Raw genomic sequence first — 17,964 nt, forward strand, 5'->3', positions numbered from 1 at the left:
AATTGTGGTGTCTTTTAAATTGTATTGTAATATATATTTAATTTAATGTTTAATTGTGTTGCTTTGTACCTTGTGATGACTTGCATGGGGCCTACAGATGGAAAATAGCCTTCGGGCTAATTCTGGCATATTCACATTGCTGAAAAGCTAATAGGTTCATTGATATGCACTGGCCCTTTTAAATAAATAAATAAATTCAAAGGCAAATTAGAGCTTACAGACATATTTTAATGATTCTGCGAAAAAAGAAAAAGTTAATTATACAAGAAAACAATTCTTTTATTAAAGTAATAAATTGCATACATTTAATGATATTTCCTTGAGTGAGCTTTTACGAGCTCCGGCCGACTGAAGGCCATTTCACAGACTAAACATTTAAAGGGCTTCTCTCCTGTATGGGTGATTTGGTGTCTCTTCAAAATACCTGCGCTTTTAAAAGATTTGTCACATGTCGGACACTGGTACGGCTTTTCCCCCGTATGCATCCTCATGTGTGCAGTAAGGTAATAAGACTGCACAAACCCCTTGCCACATTCTCGGCATGTGAATGGCCTCTCCCCGGTGTGATAGCGAGTGTGAATCTTAAGCTCCGACGCCGATCTGAAGCTCTTGCCACACTCGCTGCATGAGTATGGCCTTTCCTCTGTATGGGTCAGATCGTGTCTCGTCAAAGAGCTCGCGCTTCGGAACAGTTTGCCACAGCGGGAGCATGGGTAGCGCACGCCGTTGTGTAGCTTCGCCACGTGGAGGTCGAGGCTTCTTTTAAGTGCGTACGCTTTTCCGCAGTCCTCACAACAGAAGCGCTTCTCCTTGGCACTGCTGTGACAACACAGCCTGTGGATTCTCAGAGCGGCGTTGGACTTGCAGCCTTTCCCACAATCCCAGCAGAGGAATGGCGCCTCTTTTGTGTGAGTACGGTCGTGTAGCGTCAGAGCGGATGCGTAACTGAACGCTTTAGGACACTTTGGGCATTTGAAAGGGAGCTCGCCTGTGTGGAACCTCTCGTGCCTGATCAGGCCTCTTAGATCTGTGTAAGTTCGTTCACACAAAGTGCAGCGGAAAGGTCCTCTGAAGTCATGCACTTCGACATAGTGCTGGTTGAGATCTATGAAACCTTTAAAACTCTCACCACACTTAGTGCATGGGAGAGGCTTGTGTCTCAGATTATGAGTCTTAAGTCTTGCTGTGTCTGGGAATGACCTGTTGCACTCCGCACAATACAGTGAAGAATCAGTGTGTTTGTGCTTAAACCCCTTCAATTTCTTGCCGCTATGATTACCCTGATGATGGTCCTGGCTCGACTCCTTTATGTCTCCTAACTGTACTTTGCTGCTGGCTGGTCGGAGATCTTGCTCGGTGGGAACAGGTACTACCTCTCCAGAAGGAGCATGCACTTGTTTCTTATTTACCAGAAATTCCTTTTCATGATTCCTAACGTCTGACAGTGAAGTTTGGAGTTTGCCACGAACTTCCCCTTGCTTTGGGTCTTGAGTGTTTTTGTATTCAAGTCCTTCAGAGCAGCAGTTCTGAGGCTGTGGCACAGTGATTCGACACACATTTAACTCATGTCTCTTCAGGTCGTACTGGAACTGAAAGCATTTCTTACAGCGCCAACATTGGAAAGGCCGCTCTCCTGTGTGGGTCCTCTGATGCCGTCTCATATCTGAAGCCCGACTGTATGTCTTACCACATGTGGGACAAGTCTTGCTGGTTGAGGGTACTTCAGAACCCCCATTTGATTGCTTATTTTTGGGTGTTATCGAAACCTTATTCATCTTCAGACCTTGGTATTGCCTGACTATTCTTTGGGATGTGATCAGAGCAGGTACATACAGTACAGGAGACATCACTACATTAGATACATTGGTGTTTTCCACTTTGTCAGTTACTGTTCTGGTACTGACCTCCTTGCTTTCTTCTTTCGTGAAGTCTTTGGCCTCACAAGGGTTCATGACTTTGGAATGATTGTCATCTGTGGTTCTGACTAGGGCTTGAACTTGCTCTGCCTGTCTATTACCCATCACAGAAGGATAAGTCTCTGTGGTATCAGTCTCCTCAGCAAGAATTTCAATATTATAACCGACTTGGACCTCAACAGCACAAGAGTCTACACTCATTTTATCCCCATTCAAAGACTCAACATGTTGAAAAGAGTATGAGCTCTCCTCCTCTACTCCTTCTTCACTGTTAACAAAGGACTGATTCTTTAAACCTCCGGTTTCTGTCTCTCCCAATTTTGGTTGGTCACTCTCTGTCTTTACATCATCTGCATTTTTTCTCAGTGTAGCAGGCACCACTGTCAGTTCTTTGTTGAATGCATCCATGTAATTGGATAACACATTTGCTTCTTGTGGTGTTTTTTCTTCTGCCATCAACGCTGTTGTCAAAGGTGGCAGACAGAGAGCTGAACAAATGCTGGCACCAACTGCTGGATTATCTGAAAAATTTAAATACATACAATTACCACTAGATTAACAGCAGACTGCCAAACTTACGGAAACGTACTGCTGCCACGTAGGGCTGAGCGAATATATAATATATATATTATATATATTATATAATATAATTGCATTTGCGATAATATCGCAATGTGATAAAACAAGATTTTCTAATCGCAAAAGCTGCGATTATACTGTGGTCACTTGACATGCGAGTAAAGCAGTCTGCAGAGGAAGCATCATCTTGGCACGCTACACTGCACCGTGACTTACTGTATTGCACAATGGCCTCTGGCTTGACAGAAGCTGACACTGCACAAACTTTAGTGTCAAACAGGGAATGAAATTAGCACCCGCCAAATGCAGGTAAATTGTTGGCAATGGCGGGTGTCCGCCACTTTGACAGACAGGGAAAATGCACAACAGAAAAATATGTGTAGTAGTGTTAGCGTATTGTGGCAATCGGCGCACACGCCTACATCACACACACACAAACACCAGTCAGCTCAAGGAATATCTGTGACGGCGTTTCTAATCAAACTGATCAGTCCAGAAGAGGTCCAGTGTGTTACAGCCAGAGCGCTGCTTACCAGCAGCATCAGGGAGGGTGCGTGTGTGCGTGCGTGTGTATGTGTGTGTGGGGGGGCACTCTGGTGTTATCGGAGCTGGTCTATTACATGCGAGAGGCGTCACTTGGTTTTATTTTCATTTGCCAGCTTTTGTATTGAACCTCAAACTGAGTTTTTGTTTTGTTTTCTTGCATGGATACAGAAAAAATAGTTTTTTGTTGAGATATGGACTCTTGTGAAGATTTGATTTGCTTACTGTATAACACACTGTGGTGTGTATACTGTCATCTATAGTTAGGCTTACCTCATGATATTATATGATATTATTTAATGCCATGACTTGACTCAAATTATCTTTAACCTGAAATTATAATTTGTTCATATAATTCACGCATCACCTAATTTCATCATAACATAGGAAAGAAAGAACAGTGTACGTTTAATCTATCTAATATTGGGTTGGTCATACTACACACTGATTTACTGCATGTCAGTTTTGAATAATACTATTATACTATTATTATAATAAAGAGCTTAAAAAATAATCGCATATTAAATTGCAACCGCAATACTGGTGAAAATATTAACAATTTTCCAAAATTGTTCAGCCCTACCGCCACGCCAGACAACATCATAGGTTATCACATTAAAACAAGAAAATCTGTAGTCAACTATTCACGTGGCAGCAATACGCTGACGTACAAACTGTACTGCATGCTTACCATTTTTATTTAGTCCAATGAGATCTTTGTGATGTTCCAGAAGAGATTTAAATTCTTGAGACTGACAGAAAGACTTCACACAGTCGGACAGAACAGCAGGCATATCGCTGAGCATACAGGCAACCTGCTCATGAGAAAGATCATATCAATCTAAAAACTTGGAAATATTGTTTTACGCCAATAAATGCTGTAAATGTAGTCCTAGATGTCTTAACCACACAGTGTGCTAGAATTGTAGGTTACCTCTTTAATATTTGGGACAGTAAGTAACTCGTCAAGCTGCAAGAGGAATATCTCCACAAGCATCTGTATATCTTCAGAGTACTTGTCTCCAAACCTCACTGGGAAAACATCCTGAAATAAAGCATGTGATCTTGGTGAACATTGATAAACAGTTTTCAACAGAAAGGATAAAAATATCTACAAGCTCAAAGTCACACAACCAGAGACTCCTACCTGGAAGAAGTGCTGCCTCTCATCCTGGTCTTTAATTAAGGTGTGAATAAGACCAAGGAGGTTTGATGCAGACAATCCATCCCCTGAATCACTTATCTACGAAAAATTGGTAAGTTCTGGTTGCCATTTAATAATAGTAATCATGCCGTTCATGAAATACAGGTAAACGTACCTCTGTGTTCCACAGTGAAGTGATTATATCCAGGTGTGGCTGAATGGTCGCAAGGTCTATTATCTGCTCTGGGCGACACATCTCCAGTGACAGCTAAAATCGAGAAAAATCTGTGAAATTCCAGCCTTACACTTGTGGTGTCTCTGAAAAACTGCATGTAGGTCAATATTCCAGCTTCCTTATACACTAGCCTACCTGAGCCCGAAGGCCAAGGCTCAGCAAACACCTCTGTCTGCGATTGAGCAGCTCTGGGACAATCTCAGTGACCGCTGTCACAAAGTCATCCAGCAGCCCATAATTGGCCACAACTTTCTGCTGGACAGTTTCCCAAATTGCTGCAGAGACCAGTCGAAGTGGTGGGACCAGGAGGCGCAGACAGGACAGGGGCAGAGGGGAAACTAGATAATGAAAGAAAAATCATTTAAAAAGTTGTGATGCAGGGGATCATTTGGTGATTCAGGAAAAACAAGCTATTACAAATGAGCAAGCAGGAGAATAGACTGGTATTGAAATGAAAGATAGGAGATAAAGAAAGAGGTATTCCTCAGACCAATCTCCTACAAAATACATTTGAACCTTTTTTGTTTTAAATTGTATGCATGTCGAATTCTACAGTCGTTGCAGACAGTCCTTGATAATTATTTCAAGAGCAACGTGCGTCTTTAAAAAAGCCAATGATGCCTTAATTTGACAGATTCCGAACAGAGTTCGGCGGGTCATGTTTAAATAATAGGGGCAGGGCAAATACCTGGGCCACGTTAGAGTATACCGTTAACACCATCCAGCAAAAGGGCTGCGCAACACAAAAACAAAGCTAATATCAAGAATTAACTAATGCATTCAACCCAGGAAGAAACATTAACGTTATGTAATAAGCCTTTCAAATGTTCCATTTTTGGTTGAACAGCCTAAATTACATGACGGATATATATATATATATTTTAAAAATATAAAAAATCCCAGCCAGTGTGAAGTCAGCGTGATATTTTAGAGGTCATGGAACGAGCCCAATGCGATGATGTCACGACCCCAAAATGTATTATTTCTACGAAACATGACTGCTACCTGTCTTTTCAGAAATGCGACGCATATTTCAACTTCATCAGTTCCGTCCTCCTCAGCAAAATGAATGGGAACACCACGATGAAGCTGCGAGCGAAAACCAGCGGAGAAGCATTTAGCTGAATAATTCGCGGGACACATTTCAGTGTGACTCAGGAAGTGCAGAAAATGCGGATGTGATTTTTTTTTGTTGTCATAATGGGCAGAGACCACAGGGACCACACCACTGAAAGGCTATTAAGAAATGAAAAGACAATGGCTTTGTAAGACTAATATGGCGAGTAAATAGCAGCTGGCTCTTTTAAGTCCACCGCACCCTCAGGTTTGTTTGTTTGTTGTCTTGGAACTGGAGACATGACGTGTTGGTTTACAGTTGGGTGCCATTAACGTTACCTTCTTTAACACCATCAAATATTAACTGCGTCTCAGTGCTGTCCACTGGCCAGTCAGGTCTCTTCTTCAAGCCTGCAAGGTGTCTCTCAACTTTCCTACTCAGGGTTGTTGTCCATTATGTGTCATCTACAGCTGAGGACTTTGATTTTTGTAGCCTGGGTGTTCGGCTACATCGCCTTTCTGCTCTCCATCAGGAGGATGTGGTCGGAGAAGTACGTCCGTAGTCCACTCGTCCGTTCGCTGTTAATGAATATGGTGAACGAGAGCGAAGCGGCCGCGATGGAGACACAAGAGGTATCAGTTATTAATAATCTAATAATAATCTGGCCTGTAAGGTGAACTAAAATGGTCCGAATGTGTGCCCGTTTTGACAAAACAACTACAGACAACGCACATGCGCAGACTAGACTCATCTGTGTGCAGTTTTCCCACTTGGCAAGTTGCAGAGGTTGGATTTGTAATTGGCACCACGTCTGATATGTTGTCCATTTTCCAGTCCTGATGCTCTCCCACTGAAGTTTCAGAGCTACGGATACATTAGTATTGTTATTGTTTATAGTTGACATTTAATCGAAGGAACATGTTGGCAACCTGCAAGACTTCTTCAGTTCTCTCTTTCTCCTAAATTTGAAATGTTCTTTTATTCTTCCTCCTGTGGCTCAAGTGGTACCAGTGCAGCCCTGACCTGCTTGGACAATCAGTGAAACCCCTGTTTGTCCAGAGCCACCTGGACACAGACACCAAGGCCTTTTTAAAGCGGAGTGTGGAGAAGTCTGGCTGGCTGTTCACTCAGCTCTACCACTCATTTGTGTCTACAGTCCTCAGCCCTGTGGTCTCCCGCACTTCCATCAATGGGTTAGTAGTACAGACACGTCTCTGTCTCTGTCTGACCTGTAGTGGATCTCCCTCTGACGTGCTCTCCGTCTCAGGTTTCTGGGTCGTGGTTCTATGTTCGTGTTTTCGGCGGAGCAGTTCCAGCAGTTGCTCCGGATTGGCCCAGAGTGGAGTGCTGAGAGGCTCCTGGACCTCGGAGCTGGGGATGGAGGCGTCACAGAGGTGATGGGAGTCCATTTCAGAGAGATCTATGTAACGGAGGTCTCATTACCCATGAAATGGCATCTCCAGAGGAAGAATTACAAGTAAGTAGTAAGTCACAATTTAGATTTAAACTCATAACTCCTTCCATGTTTATGTTGATTTGATAATTCAGTAGGATACACACTGCCGTTGGCCGTGTTTTTCTTCTTTCCTTTAATAAAGGCTATTTTAACACAAACAGAATAATTCAGACACCAAATGTATTATTTACATTTGATATAGTTTTGGCCTAGCCTGTGTTGCCAAGCGCTGCGTTCCACGTTTTTGTTGCTGGAAGTGTTCCGTTTCATTGACAGTAACTTGACAGCCATCAGCATTTCTGTTAAACCGAAACTCAGATTTTGGTATTTAATGTTTCAAATTTCTGGACCACAACGTACAAAACGGGGAGATTTCTTGCACCATTAAAAGTACCTTGTTACCACCTGAAAGTCCTGTTTTTCTGTTCAGTGTGCTGGGTATAGATGAATGGCAGAAGACTAGTTTCCAGTATGATGTGATCAGCTGTCTGAACCTGCTGGACCGCTGTGACGATCCTATGCATCTCCTGGGGGACATCAGGCGGTCGCTAGTTCCCCGCACAGGGAGACTCATCCTGGCTGCAGTGCTTCCCTTCCAGCCGTATGTGGAAGTCGGTCAGTTGGGAATCAGTACAACTTGCCTCATATGCATTTTATTTCATATACTTCCTCTGTGATCCAAATAGTAACACAAGAATTTCCCCTCCGGGATCAATAAAGTATTTCTGATTCTGATAACATTCTGTCTATATTCGTTCCTAGGAGGAAGATGGCAGCGTCCCAAAGAACACCTAAAAATACAAGGAAAAACATGGGAGGAGCAAGTAACCAACCTGTCCAATGAGGTTTTCCAAAGGGCGGGGTTTGAGGTGGAGGCTGTGACCCGGTTGCCATACCTCTGTGAAGGGGACATGTATAACGATTACTACGTACTCGATGATGCAGTGTTTGTTCTCAAGGCCTCAGAGGATAGTTCAGAGTCTGCTCACTGAATACCAAATGCACTATGGGACCGTCGGAGGCCCTTATTTTGCTAACCCAACTTTATCTCGGTAGGTTGCTACTGTAAGGATTTTAGTGCAATTTTCACAAGCTTCATTCATACAACACACTATTTCTTACTTGCCGGAAATAGTGAGTTGGGTGGGAAGTTCAGGTGCTGTAGTTCCTACATTTACCAGCTATCTTGTGTGACAGTAATATGTCCACTTTTTAAGCAAAAAAACAAACAAACTGAAGGGCAGTTTGCCCATATTGAAAGTCACTAAACATATCGCCGTGGTGTAGGTCTCCATTCTAATACATTATTTGTGGGAAATGTTTACTGTTAGTGTTTCATCATTCTGTAATATATATGGGAATGATCTTGGTTGAGTCTTTGTTACATTTGTACTTGAATTTTTTCCCGTTATTTTTTGCCCCATCTGTTTTGAGTCAAGTCGCCCCCTACTGCGCCGTTATTGGCTAGTAATTGCCGTCCTCTGTTTTACATTGTTGATTGTAACCCCTCAATGTAGCTGGTTGTCATAGCAACGCCTCATACAACTGCAGGAACATAATGTTCAAAGCGACCCACACCCGCAACCCACACACACTAGTTGATGTAACACCAGAAAACTGCCAATAATCGAAATCTACACAGTTGATTTATCTTCTCAAAACTTTTCAGAAGTGGATTTAGTAAGGAAATAGCGTCCGAAAATTGTAAAATATAAAACATTCTGTTGCTGGCCTCTGTCTGGCGTGCACAATGGTGATGCAGTGAATAGTGAGTGACGATTCTCTCTGACCAATCAGTAGTCTGCTGTGTTGTCACGTCACATTTTAATATTGCCTCAGCTCGCTTGGAACCGTGACGGAGGTGAGAAGTACCAAGTAGCAGGAACAATTACCAGGTACACATTTTCTAGATCTGACTAATTAATATACCACATTAACACTTCTGAGGGCCATACGTTAATAATGAGCGTAGTCGTTTCCCTACATAAAATGTTATTTAAACTGAATAGCTTTAATTTTAAATAATTTTGCCTGTTTTGCTATTTTCCACAGTTCACAGGGTGGCTGTGGCTCAGGAGGTAGAGCAGGTCCCCCACTAATCAGAAGGCTGGCGGCTCAATCCCCAGCTGCTCCAGTCTGCATGAAGACTAGAAAGGTGCTATATAAATGCAGTCCATTTACCACAATCCAACCTTTGTTTTTTCTCGATGGCAGTACATGGTTTAAGGAATATGTTCATCGAGTTGAAGTTACAGTTCTGAATACAAGATTTGCTGACAAGAAAATGTTATATTAACAAGGGATTAAATTCCATAGAGAACTCTCATATCCTGAAACAACGTGGCGCTCGTATCAACGAATGGTAAAGAGACATGACGACAAACAATGAGGAATAACTTTTGAGGGGGAACGCTGGTGTACTAGCCTCATCCACCTGTTAGAAGTTGTCGGAGCTGCCTCTGAAGCTGGGGGCATTCTGCCATGGGCCTTGAAGCATTGAAGGGGCATCTTTGAGAAGACGAGTCGAAGGGAGACTCTAGCCATGGAAAGCAAGCCCTACAAGGGATGAGGTTTTGCAGCAGTCAGCTCCTTCTGCTGCTGTACAAACTTGTGGGGTTGGTGGTCGGGGCATATTGATTCGAGCAGCAGAAACAGACTGGGTAGGTTTTGCAAAAATTTTAAATATATTTGTATTATTATTACATTATCGTGAACATCAGTGGTGTCACTGTTGATAGCGGGACTAGTGTCGCTAGTGGGACAATTTGACAGAAAAAACGGCGGCGCTAGCATATATTCACAAGGATGCGTCAAAGTAATGAGCTAGCCAATAACAACACAGTAGGGTGGGACATGACAGATGGTGGGGGAAATTACCAATTTATTTGTTTACAGTGTCTCATGCAAAGGACCAATGTATGCACACACTTGATTTAACCAGTATGAATCGGCTTCTTGTACATGAATGCACATTTTTTAAAACTTGTTATTAGTGATAAGTATGAGGCCTTTTTGAACCGAGCCTATGTCACTTATGGGAGTGGATATTACCAAATAATGTTTGGAGCTGCATTTATTGGGGGGTTTTTGCCACTAGGGGGCAGCATAAGAAGCTGAAAACACAACAAATATATATATTATCAATACAAAACAATAAAACAATTCCATATATAGCCATACAGAAGCAGGAGCAACATGTGCAACTCCTGAGGAAATTATCTGGCTCTTAAGCACAATGTTCATCAGCTACTTGCTAACCTTAACTGTATGACACTTTTAGCTGAAACGGCTTGCAATACCTGGAAATTAGCCTTATGAGAGTGAAGTTGCAGGCCAGAAAAACAAAACAATGATCCAAAGCAGACTTCAAGGCTCTGTAGAGCTGAGGGGGGGCTGCAAATTTGTAGCATTTTTATTGCTTTTGAATTCAACTTTTTATTTGTAGTGGGAAAACTGTTTTATTTTTACTTTCAAAAGTTACATGTTTTACATCAGTGCTGTGCATCTAGGATGTTACTGCACAATGGACTATTCAAGATGTGCCACAATGAATGCAACATTTGTGTGTTTAAAGAGTATTGTATGGGGTTCCAGAATAAAAGAATCTACCTTATTGTCGGCATTTCTGAGATCTCATTTTTCCCTGTCACTACAAGCTTTAGTGACAAAGACACTGTGGAATAGTCCGTCTGAATTAAAGTCTGTTCGTAGCAGTGGTTCCAAACTGAGCTTAAGGCAGTTCCAGGCCACCAACCCAAATAGGGTTTACTTTACCTTGAATCATCTTCACTTTCATTCACTTCATTTTTGCAGAGAAAAAAGAAAGTTTCACCAACACCACTGACTTCAGTGGCTAAATTAAGTATGGTAGAGCTCAACGGTCAAAACACAATTATGTGTACTGTGTGAGTTTTCTCAACTGCTGATAGCGGTTTCACTTATACAAATTATGCAGTTGCACTTGTGAAATAATCCACAAGCCAAAATATTGTAAATAGACTATTTTTTCCCCAGATATAACATTTCTACGTCTGTGATAAAACAGTTTAATTTAAATATTACTCGGTTCACGTGACGTGAAGTATTTCCTCACCATAGCTGGGATGCATTTCCTGGTACATGTCAACTAGCTGAAAGAGGAAACTCGTATTTACTATATTTTCCACAGAGCTCGGAGGCATCGGCATCCTTCGTAGAGCATAATTTATGCATTTTGTTCTGATTGGCTGAGCGAACTAGCGTTTCTCTGCTTGTATTGGGTGCTGTCGTGTTGGCCACGTCCCCGGGCCACGTCGCGCTTCGCTCGCCATTTTCCCGTTTTGTGAAGCCAGAATCAGCCTCTTCTGGTGTCACGGTGCCATTCAACGCTGTCCGGTCATAAATAACTCGTTACCGCGGACGGACTGAGCTCTTAAGAGTCTTAAATCGGTTTACTTCTGCTGGAGCTCCCATAAACATGAACATTTTTAGGCTAACCGGCGATCTCTCCCACCTAGCAGCCATCATCATCCTGCTGCTAAAAATATGGAAAACTAGGTCTTGTGCCGGTGAGTAGTCTTATGGCTTTATTTGCAGTTTGCGTGGCCCCCTGTCCTGCACGGAATGTGTCCTGGCATGTAAATGTACAGTTTAATCAGAAGGAAAATGTTACCTCCTGTGTAACTAACACTGCAGTTGGAGCTCATCCACCAGTTCTGCGTTGCACAGGAGCGTTAGCTAGCTGGCTAGTAGTAACACCAGCTAACTGGAAATTTGTGAGACTGTCACCGTTAACGTGACTGAGAAGAACAAGACTACGTGCGACATGACTTGATGAATGCTCACGTCGGGAAGGAGCGTTACTGGTAAAGTCCAGCAGCTTGCAGCAGCTGTCCGGCTAACGTTAGCTAACCGGTAGCCTTGACAGTGCCTCGGGCCCGCAGTAACGTAAGGTGGGGACAAGGGGACCAGAGGGCCACAGCACCTGTCAGTTTGGTGTGTCGGGCCTCGTCATCTCAATTGTTGAGGGGGAGACTGTGCTAGCTTCCCTCGGGCACACTGTTATCCCCATTACGTTACGCTGGTGTGACCCCTCTGACGTGGCAGCACTGAGTAACGTTACCCAGAAGTTGACAGTTGGAGACGCGGAGTCACTGACTTGAACACACGTCTCTGCATTTGATCAGCAGGGTTGCAAGGGAATAGTTAATGGTTGCGTGCTGTAGTATCACGATGAAACGCTGCAGTGCTTTCCTGCACTTCCAACGGTCAAAGGTTAGGACCGTATCATCGCGAGACAAGCAGTCACCTGAGATATGTCATTATTGCTTAGATTAAACCAGACGAGTTCATATTGTTCACCTCCAGTGTTCTAAACAGCTAAATGAGTAAATGTAAACAGTTGCATATTGGACCTGAATTTAACCAGCTAATGCTGTATCTGATGTATTGTGTGACAGTGGGGCAGGTGCTGTCACTTGCCAACACGCCAGATAAACAGAGAGGCTTACTCCAAATGCAGGTGAGGTTGAAGACTGTCGGTGTTGCACTAAGCAGACGTTCTCAAACTTACAGTGCCACCTGCTTATCAGAGGGCTACAGTGTATCTTTGTGATTCAGGAGGTGGAGCTGGTCGATCCCCAGCTCCACCTTAAAGTGTCTGTGGGCAAGACACTGACCCCCAAATTGCTCCCAATGGTCAGGCCGGCACCTGGCATGGTAGCTTGCGGCCATTGGTCTGTGTGTGTGAGTAAATGAGAGGCAAATTGTATACCTACAAGTAACTGAATATTACAAAACTGATGAGGTTTCAGCTTTTATAGATTAGATTTTCTATATTCTTCACATTTTTTTCCTGATCTTTAAAGCGTAACAAACGCAGTTCCTTGAAGTTTAAGCACAACAAACCAAATGTAATTTAATTGTGTAATGACCTAGGGTGAGCTACAGCCGCCACTAATTCACATCAACACTGTCAGGATGAATAGATTGCCCTCTAGATAAGAGCGCATTCTGCAAACTCTTTCTCATTTTGTCTCCGTTTAAATGACACAGCCTTAGATATAAAGCTATTTCTAGGATGTGAAAATGTTTGACTGCCCTCTGCTGTCTCCTCAGGTATTTCTGGGAAGAGTCAGTTCCTGTTTGCCTTGGTGTTTACCACTCGCTACCTGGACCTACTCACCTCCTTCATCTCTCTCTACAACACCACCATGAAGGTGATTAACAACTTCCACGTTGCTCCTCATTCTCATATCCTGTAGTGTTTTAATTTTTTTTTCCCCCAAACACTAAACACACAGTGATCAGGCTGATACTACAATGTTGACACACCTGTTTGCTGAAGGAAGTTGCCCAGCGGGATGTAACAGACTTGAGTGCCGTTGCTGCTCGATTGTATTCATGACCGAGCAGTACACGCTGGCACCAGCGAATCTGTCATCTGTCATGATTTGGATGCTGTTGTGTCTTTCAGATCATTTACATTGGATGTGCGTACGCCACTGTGTACCTGATCTACCTGAAGTTCAAGGCGACTTACGATGGGAACCACGACACCTTCAGAGTGGAGTTCCTGGTTGTACCTGTTGGTGGCCTGGCTTTCCTGGTTAACCATGACTTCTCTCCGCTGGAGGTCAGAAATACTGCACAGACATACTCTGACACGCCTTTCATACAGCAGAGATGCTCGTGTTTCTGAGTGACAGCTGTCACAGGTCAACCTCTGGTTGTCACTGTAAGCAGAGACTCCAGTCGCACACACATACGTGACATCTTTACCAAATGAAGTTAAGTTTCACTTTGGCCTCTCTCCTTCTGTCTATATGTGTCATTCTCTCCCATGTGTGTGCTTTCTTTCTCTCCCTGTCTCTCTTCAGATGTGTTATAACTGACACAGATTACAATTACACTACCTAGCTAACCTTTGGTTAGGTAGTGTAAATTGCAGCCATCTATCTGCACACAACTGTAGCATCTCTTACTGATAAACTACAGTTCAAACAGTCGCACTGTGGCATTGCATATCTCCTACTTAGATTGGAGACCATTGATGCACCTCGGCCTGAAACTTTACATAGTAAAATAAACTTACTAGTGCCCCAACAGGATTCCTGCACGCATGTCTTTCAGTTGGAGATGATAAACTTGTCTCTTGGACAAGTATGCAAATGTATTTTAATTCAGTCAATATATATCAGTGCTCACTCTCCCTCTTAGACACTACCTCCCATCATTTTTTTTCCCCCACCAACACTCTGCCCTTCCCTTTGTCTGGCCCAGATTCTGTGGACATTCTCCATCTACTTGGAGTCGGTGGCCATCCTGCCCCAGCTTTTCATGATCAGCAAGACTGGTGAGGCTGAGACTATCACCACGCACTACCTGTTCTTCCTGGGACTCTACAGAGCCCTCTACCTCATCAACTGGATATGGAGGTTCTACTTCGAGGGATTCTTTGACATGATCGCCATCGTTGCTGGGGTGGTGCAGACCATTCTCTACTGCGACTTCTTCTATTTGTATGTAACGAAAGGTGAGTGCTTAATTTACTACCGTGTTTCTTTTTCACCCATTTAGCTTTTGTTGTTTGTTGCCCTCATCAGTTTCTAGAAATATCCTGTGCTGGTTCCATTGTTATTCCAGTGCCTATGCATTTCACAAACCCGAACACAACTATTTTGAATTATACTCAAGACATACAAAGATGTCAGGCTGAAATTTGGGGAAATGTATGTGTATAAAATGAGGCAAAACCTATCTTGGTTTTAGGGGAAATGGCGTTTTCTGAGGGTAACCCAAAAATAAATATATTTTTTTGCACCCGGTCCTCGTGGTATTGCAAAATATTTCAGTTTTATCTGGTGTGGTCTTGAGTTGTCTGTCTCTGAGATTTCTGCCTCCACCCCAATACCATGAAGCTGAATGGAATTTGCATGTAAGACGTTCAACAGCACCACCTCTTTCCAGAACAAAAGTCCCAGTTAAGACCGGGTTATACTAGACACCATGTTGTCTGAGCATTAGGTATTAATTGTTTTCAAATCGAATTTCTGATTTGAAAACGATAATGTATATTAAAAATGTAGGTTAATTATACAGCACATCTGACCCGTTTTAAACAGTCATGCAGTAACAAGTTTATTCCGGTGTCATCCTTGTGCGACAGACCTGTTTGCCAATCACGAGCTGCATGCTCCTCCTGTTACGGTCCTATTCACCAATCACAGCGGGCACAGGGCGTGTGCATTTTACAACAACAAGCAAAGTGTTTCAGCAGCGGAGCGTTTAGCCTGCCACATGTTTTTGACATGTTGTTAGTTTGTCCTTTCTTGTGCTTCTACTACGATTACTCTCAGTGAGCTGGGGTTGTTCCACTTTCTGTGCAGCAACATAGCCCACATGGAGCATTTCAGAATAAGAGCGTTTTGCCTGCCTGATTTTACTGACTTTTTCAGATCTTGTTGATTTGGTCAGTTGTCCTTGATTCCTTGATTTTTGTGCTTCTACTATGGATAAGTAATTATAACTGTGTTTATTGTTGTTATACGATCCAGGAGTCTGCACAGGGTGTTTTTATTTTGAAAATCGTGCCACAGTTTTGATGGTGTCTCATGTTGTAATACTCCATGACATGTTTAATCTAGTACACAGTGAATATTGAACTTAAACTAAGCTTAAATTTTAAATGTCAAAATCGCAAATCAAATCGTAATCACAATATCTGGCAGAAAAATTGCAATTGTTTTTTTGTTTTTTTTTTCTTCCCCCAAATCGTTCAGCCCTACTGACCATGTCAGAAATCAGAAGCGTTAATACCTTATCTGAATGGCCACTTTCAGACAGTCTCACCTGGAATACATCTATAGTCTTAAACTTGAAAAGTGACAGAAAGAGTTGTGTTAAGAATGACCAAGAGAGGTAGAGAGAGAAGTTCCAACCTCTGCCAATCTCTCATCTCCAACACAGCTGGCCAATCACTGCGTGAAGTGGGTATGAATGTTGGATTGTCAGTTTCGGAAAGTTACAGAAATGGTCGGGCACAGACCCCTAATCCGAAAGGATTAAAGAAAGGAAAGGCAGGTGTTCCAATGCTATTGGACCATCCGACAAGCACTTCTGAAGGAGTTTACTGGCCCCTTTACTCTGGATAATCCACAGACCTCACTGCAAGCAGTTTTTATTGGAACTACTATTTTAACCACAGAAATAGTCCCACAAACAAATTCCATTCACCCCCATTGTATTGGTGTGGTAGCAGAAGTAGAGGTGAATATCTTAATATCCAGGCAAGGTGGCTGCCAACAAGTGGCGACTAATAAGGTGCCACGAGCCATTGATATAAAAGATTGCTAGCTTAACAGGTTGGGAACCAGTGTCTCAACAAATAACGGCATAACTACCTGTTTTTTGGGAACCCAGTCTTTAAAGTTTAGTGTGAATACTAATGTGAAAGAACACATAATGTTGATGCCAACCTGCAGGTCCAGCCGTCTGTTCTCTTGCTGTTGTGAATGCTGTCAGTCTGCTCTGGTCTGTGTTAAACATAAAGCCGTCCTGTCTCGTTTCAGTGCTGAAAGGAAAGAAGCTGAGTCTGCCAGCTTAAGTGCCAAAGAGGAGTGTTTTGGCAGACTCATAGAGGGGGAACGGAGCGGAGGAGGAGTGGTAGTGGACACCTTTGACAACCCCCCCACCCACCCTACCCCATCCTCCACCACCGCTTCCTCCTCTTCCCCTCCCGCCAGTGTAAGATGCCTGAGACAGAGAGCGAGTGGGAGCGACTGGCTGCACCTTCTTCTGATCCAGGATCAGTGGAATCACACCTGCAGAGGCTGGTCCTTGGCCTTGGGATTTCTGTTTGATGCATCTTGCCTTAACTTTTTTTATTGCTCTGTACAAAAGGAGGGGGGGGAAAAAACGTCAGAAAAGTTTTCTACAGAAAAATGTGTACTCTGAAGATTTGACACATCGGTGAATAAGAGTTGAAGATGTAAAATTGCCGGCCTTTGGCATTGTATGATATTGAAGCGGACTTCTTGTGGTGGGATATTATTGACTCAAGCGTTTGTAATAGTATTTGCAATCAAAATAAATGTACATTGTTTTTCCTGAATCAATTTGGGGAGGAATTTGTTGAACCCTCATAACTTTGGTGGTCAAATTGTTCATGTTTAGCTTTTCTTGTTTTGACCACTATGCATTTTCATGTAGAATCTATTTTAGTTTCCCGTGCCCTTTTACAAATTCAATATAAATAACATATGGTTAATTAATTTAATATTCTCTTTTCAACAGAAATGCAAGTTATTTTTGTTCAAATGCCTTCAAAACAGCCCGGTGTAAGTTGCTTCTGTGTGTCATTTTATTTCTCTTGAGCAGAAAGCTTATTAGGAAACAACACAGAATGAAAGCAAAATATTAAATGGACGCCAATGAACTCCCATCACTGTAAATGGCTTTCTTATTTGAATACCCTGTTCATTATCCAATGAGGACAATATATTGCCTGCAAGTATACATCACTGCCCAGCCCTTTTATTTCTTATGGCTCCTTTTTAATTGTTTGAGATGAGTGAATTCACTGGTAGTGGATGTGAGTCATCACAACAGAAATAGAATTCTTAAATTTAGGTGCAGAAAAATTTATTTTTTATCTTCTTTATGGTTTCCAAAAAACAAGAGTCCATAGAATTGTTCACCTGGTGTGCATAATTTTAATAGAGATGAGCACAATCCTATGGACACTGAATCCTTAATGCTCCTCAAGACATATCTGCTTCTATTTTAGTTTTCATGCAGATCATTCCAAGTTTCCTTTTAATTTCCTACCGGAACTTTTGCACGATGTTACCACCACAAATAAAGACTTTATGGGAAACACTTGTCTCTGTGCTGTGGTTAAAAGAATACTTCACTGATTTAGCAGTGCGGTTCCAGAACCAGAAATACCATCTTTTTCATTACACTCGTTCTTCCACGATGCAACTCCACACCCTCAGATTGTTCACATTTTCAAACTTGTAGTCTTTAGCTTTAATTGACGCTGACTGAAGTTAT

The 17,964-nt window shown here is 42.6% G+C and overlaps 3 protein-coding genes across 15 annotated transcripts; 2 read left to right on the forward strand and 1 right to left on the reverse strand.

The window, feature by feature from the left end:
• Positions 1-207: 207 nt before the first annotated feature.
• Positions 208-16,570, reverse strand: LOC123982959 (zinc finger protein 85-like). 6 transcript variants are annotated; one of them, XM_046068962.1, is made up of 8 exons: positions 6,704-7,061; positions 5,423-5,506; positions 4,553-4,755; positions 4,358-4,450; positions 4,186-4,281; positions 3,973-4,083; positions 3,730-3,853; positions 208-2,437 (listed from the first exon to the last, which is right to left on the reverse strand). In XM_046068962.1, the coding sequence occupies exons 2-8, from the start codon at positions 5,445-5,447 to the stop codon at positions 306-308; spliced, it is 2,784 nt and encodes a 927-aa protein (XP_045924918.1). In that variant the 5' UTR covers positions 5,448-5,506; positions 6,704-7,061; the 3' UTR covers positions 208-305. The 6 variants fall into 6 exon arrangements, with proteins under 6 accessions (XP_045924918.1, XP_045924917.1, XP_045924920.1 ...); XM_046068961.1 differs by lacking the exons at positions 5,423-5,506; positions 6,704-7,061 and adding an exon at positions 16,386-16,570; XM_046068964.1 differs by lacking the exon at positions 5,423-5,506 and having other exon boundaries at positions 6,704-7,059.
• mettl9 (methyltransferase like 9) lies at positions 5,580-10,543 on the forward strand. Of its 8 annotated transcripts, none has more exons than XR_006828093.1 (7): positions 5,753-6,106; positions 6,477-6,667; positions 6,742-6,951; positions 7,361-7,545; positions 7,693-8,825; positions 8,983-9,085; positions 9,247-10,543. XR_006828093.1 is itself a non-coding variant. In XM_046068974.1 (6 exons), the coding sequence occupies exons 2-6, from the start codon at positions 6,011-6,013 to the stop codon at positions 7,920-7,922; spliced, it is 912 nt and encodes a 303-aa protein (XP_045924930.1). In that variant the 5' UTR covers positions 5,580-5,741; positions 5,945-6,010; the 3' UTR covers positions 7,923-10,543. The 8 variants fall into 8 exon arrangements, 2 of the variants coding, with proteins under 2 accessions (XP_045924930.1, XP_045924929.1); XR_006828094.1 differs by having other exon boundaries at positions 7,693-7,982; positions 8,770-8,825; positions 8,983-10,543; XR_006828095.1 differs by having other exon boundaries at positions 7,693-7,982.
• kdelr2b (KDEL endoplasmic reticulum protein retention receptor 2b) lies at positions 11,192-17,785 on the forward strand. Its single transcript, XM_046068975.1, has 5 exons — positions 11,192-11,477; positions 13,027-13,127; positions 13,385-13,543; positions 14,191-14,443; positions 16,479-17,785. Exons 1-5 carry the CDS (start codon positions 11,387-11,389, stop codon positions 16,511-16,513), a joined length of 639 nt encoding a protein of 212 aa, XP_045924931.1. The 5' UTR covers positions 11,192-11,386; the 3' UTR covers positions 16,514-17,785.
• Positions 17,786-17,964: the final 179 nt, after the last annotated feature.

Source organism: Micropterus dolomieu, linkage group LG14 (genome assembly GCF_021292245.1).
Source record: "Micropterus dolomieu isolate WLL.071019.BEF.003 ecotype Adirondacks linkage group LG14, ASM2129224v1, whole genome shotgun sequence".
NCBI lineage: Eukaryota > Metazoa > Chordata > Actinopteri > Centrarchiformes > Centrarchidae > Micropterus > Micropterus dolomieu.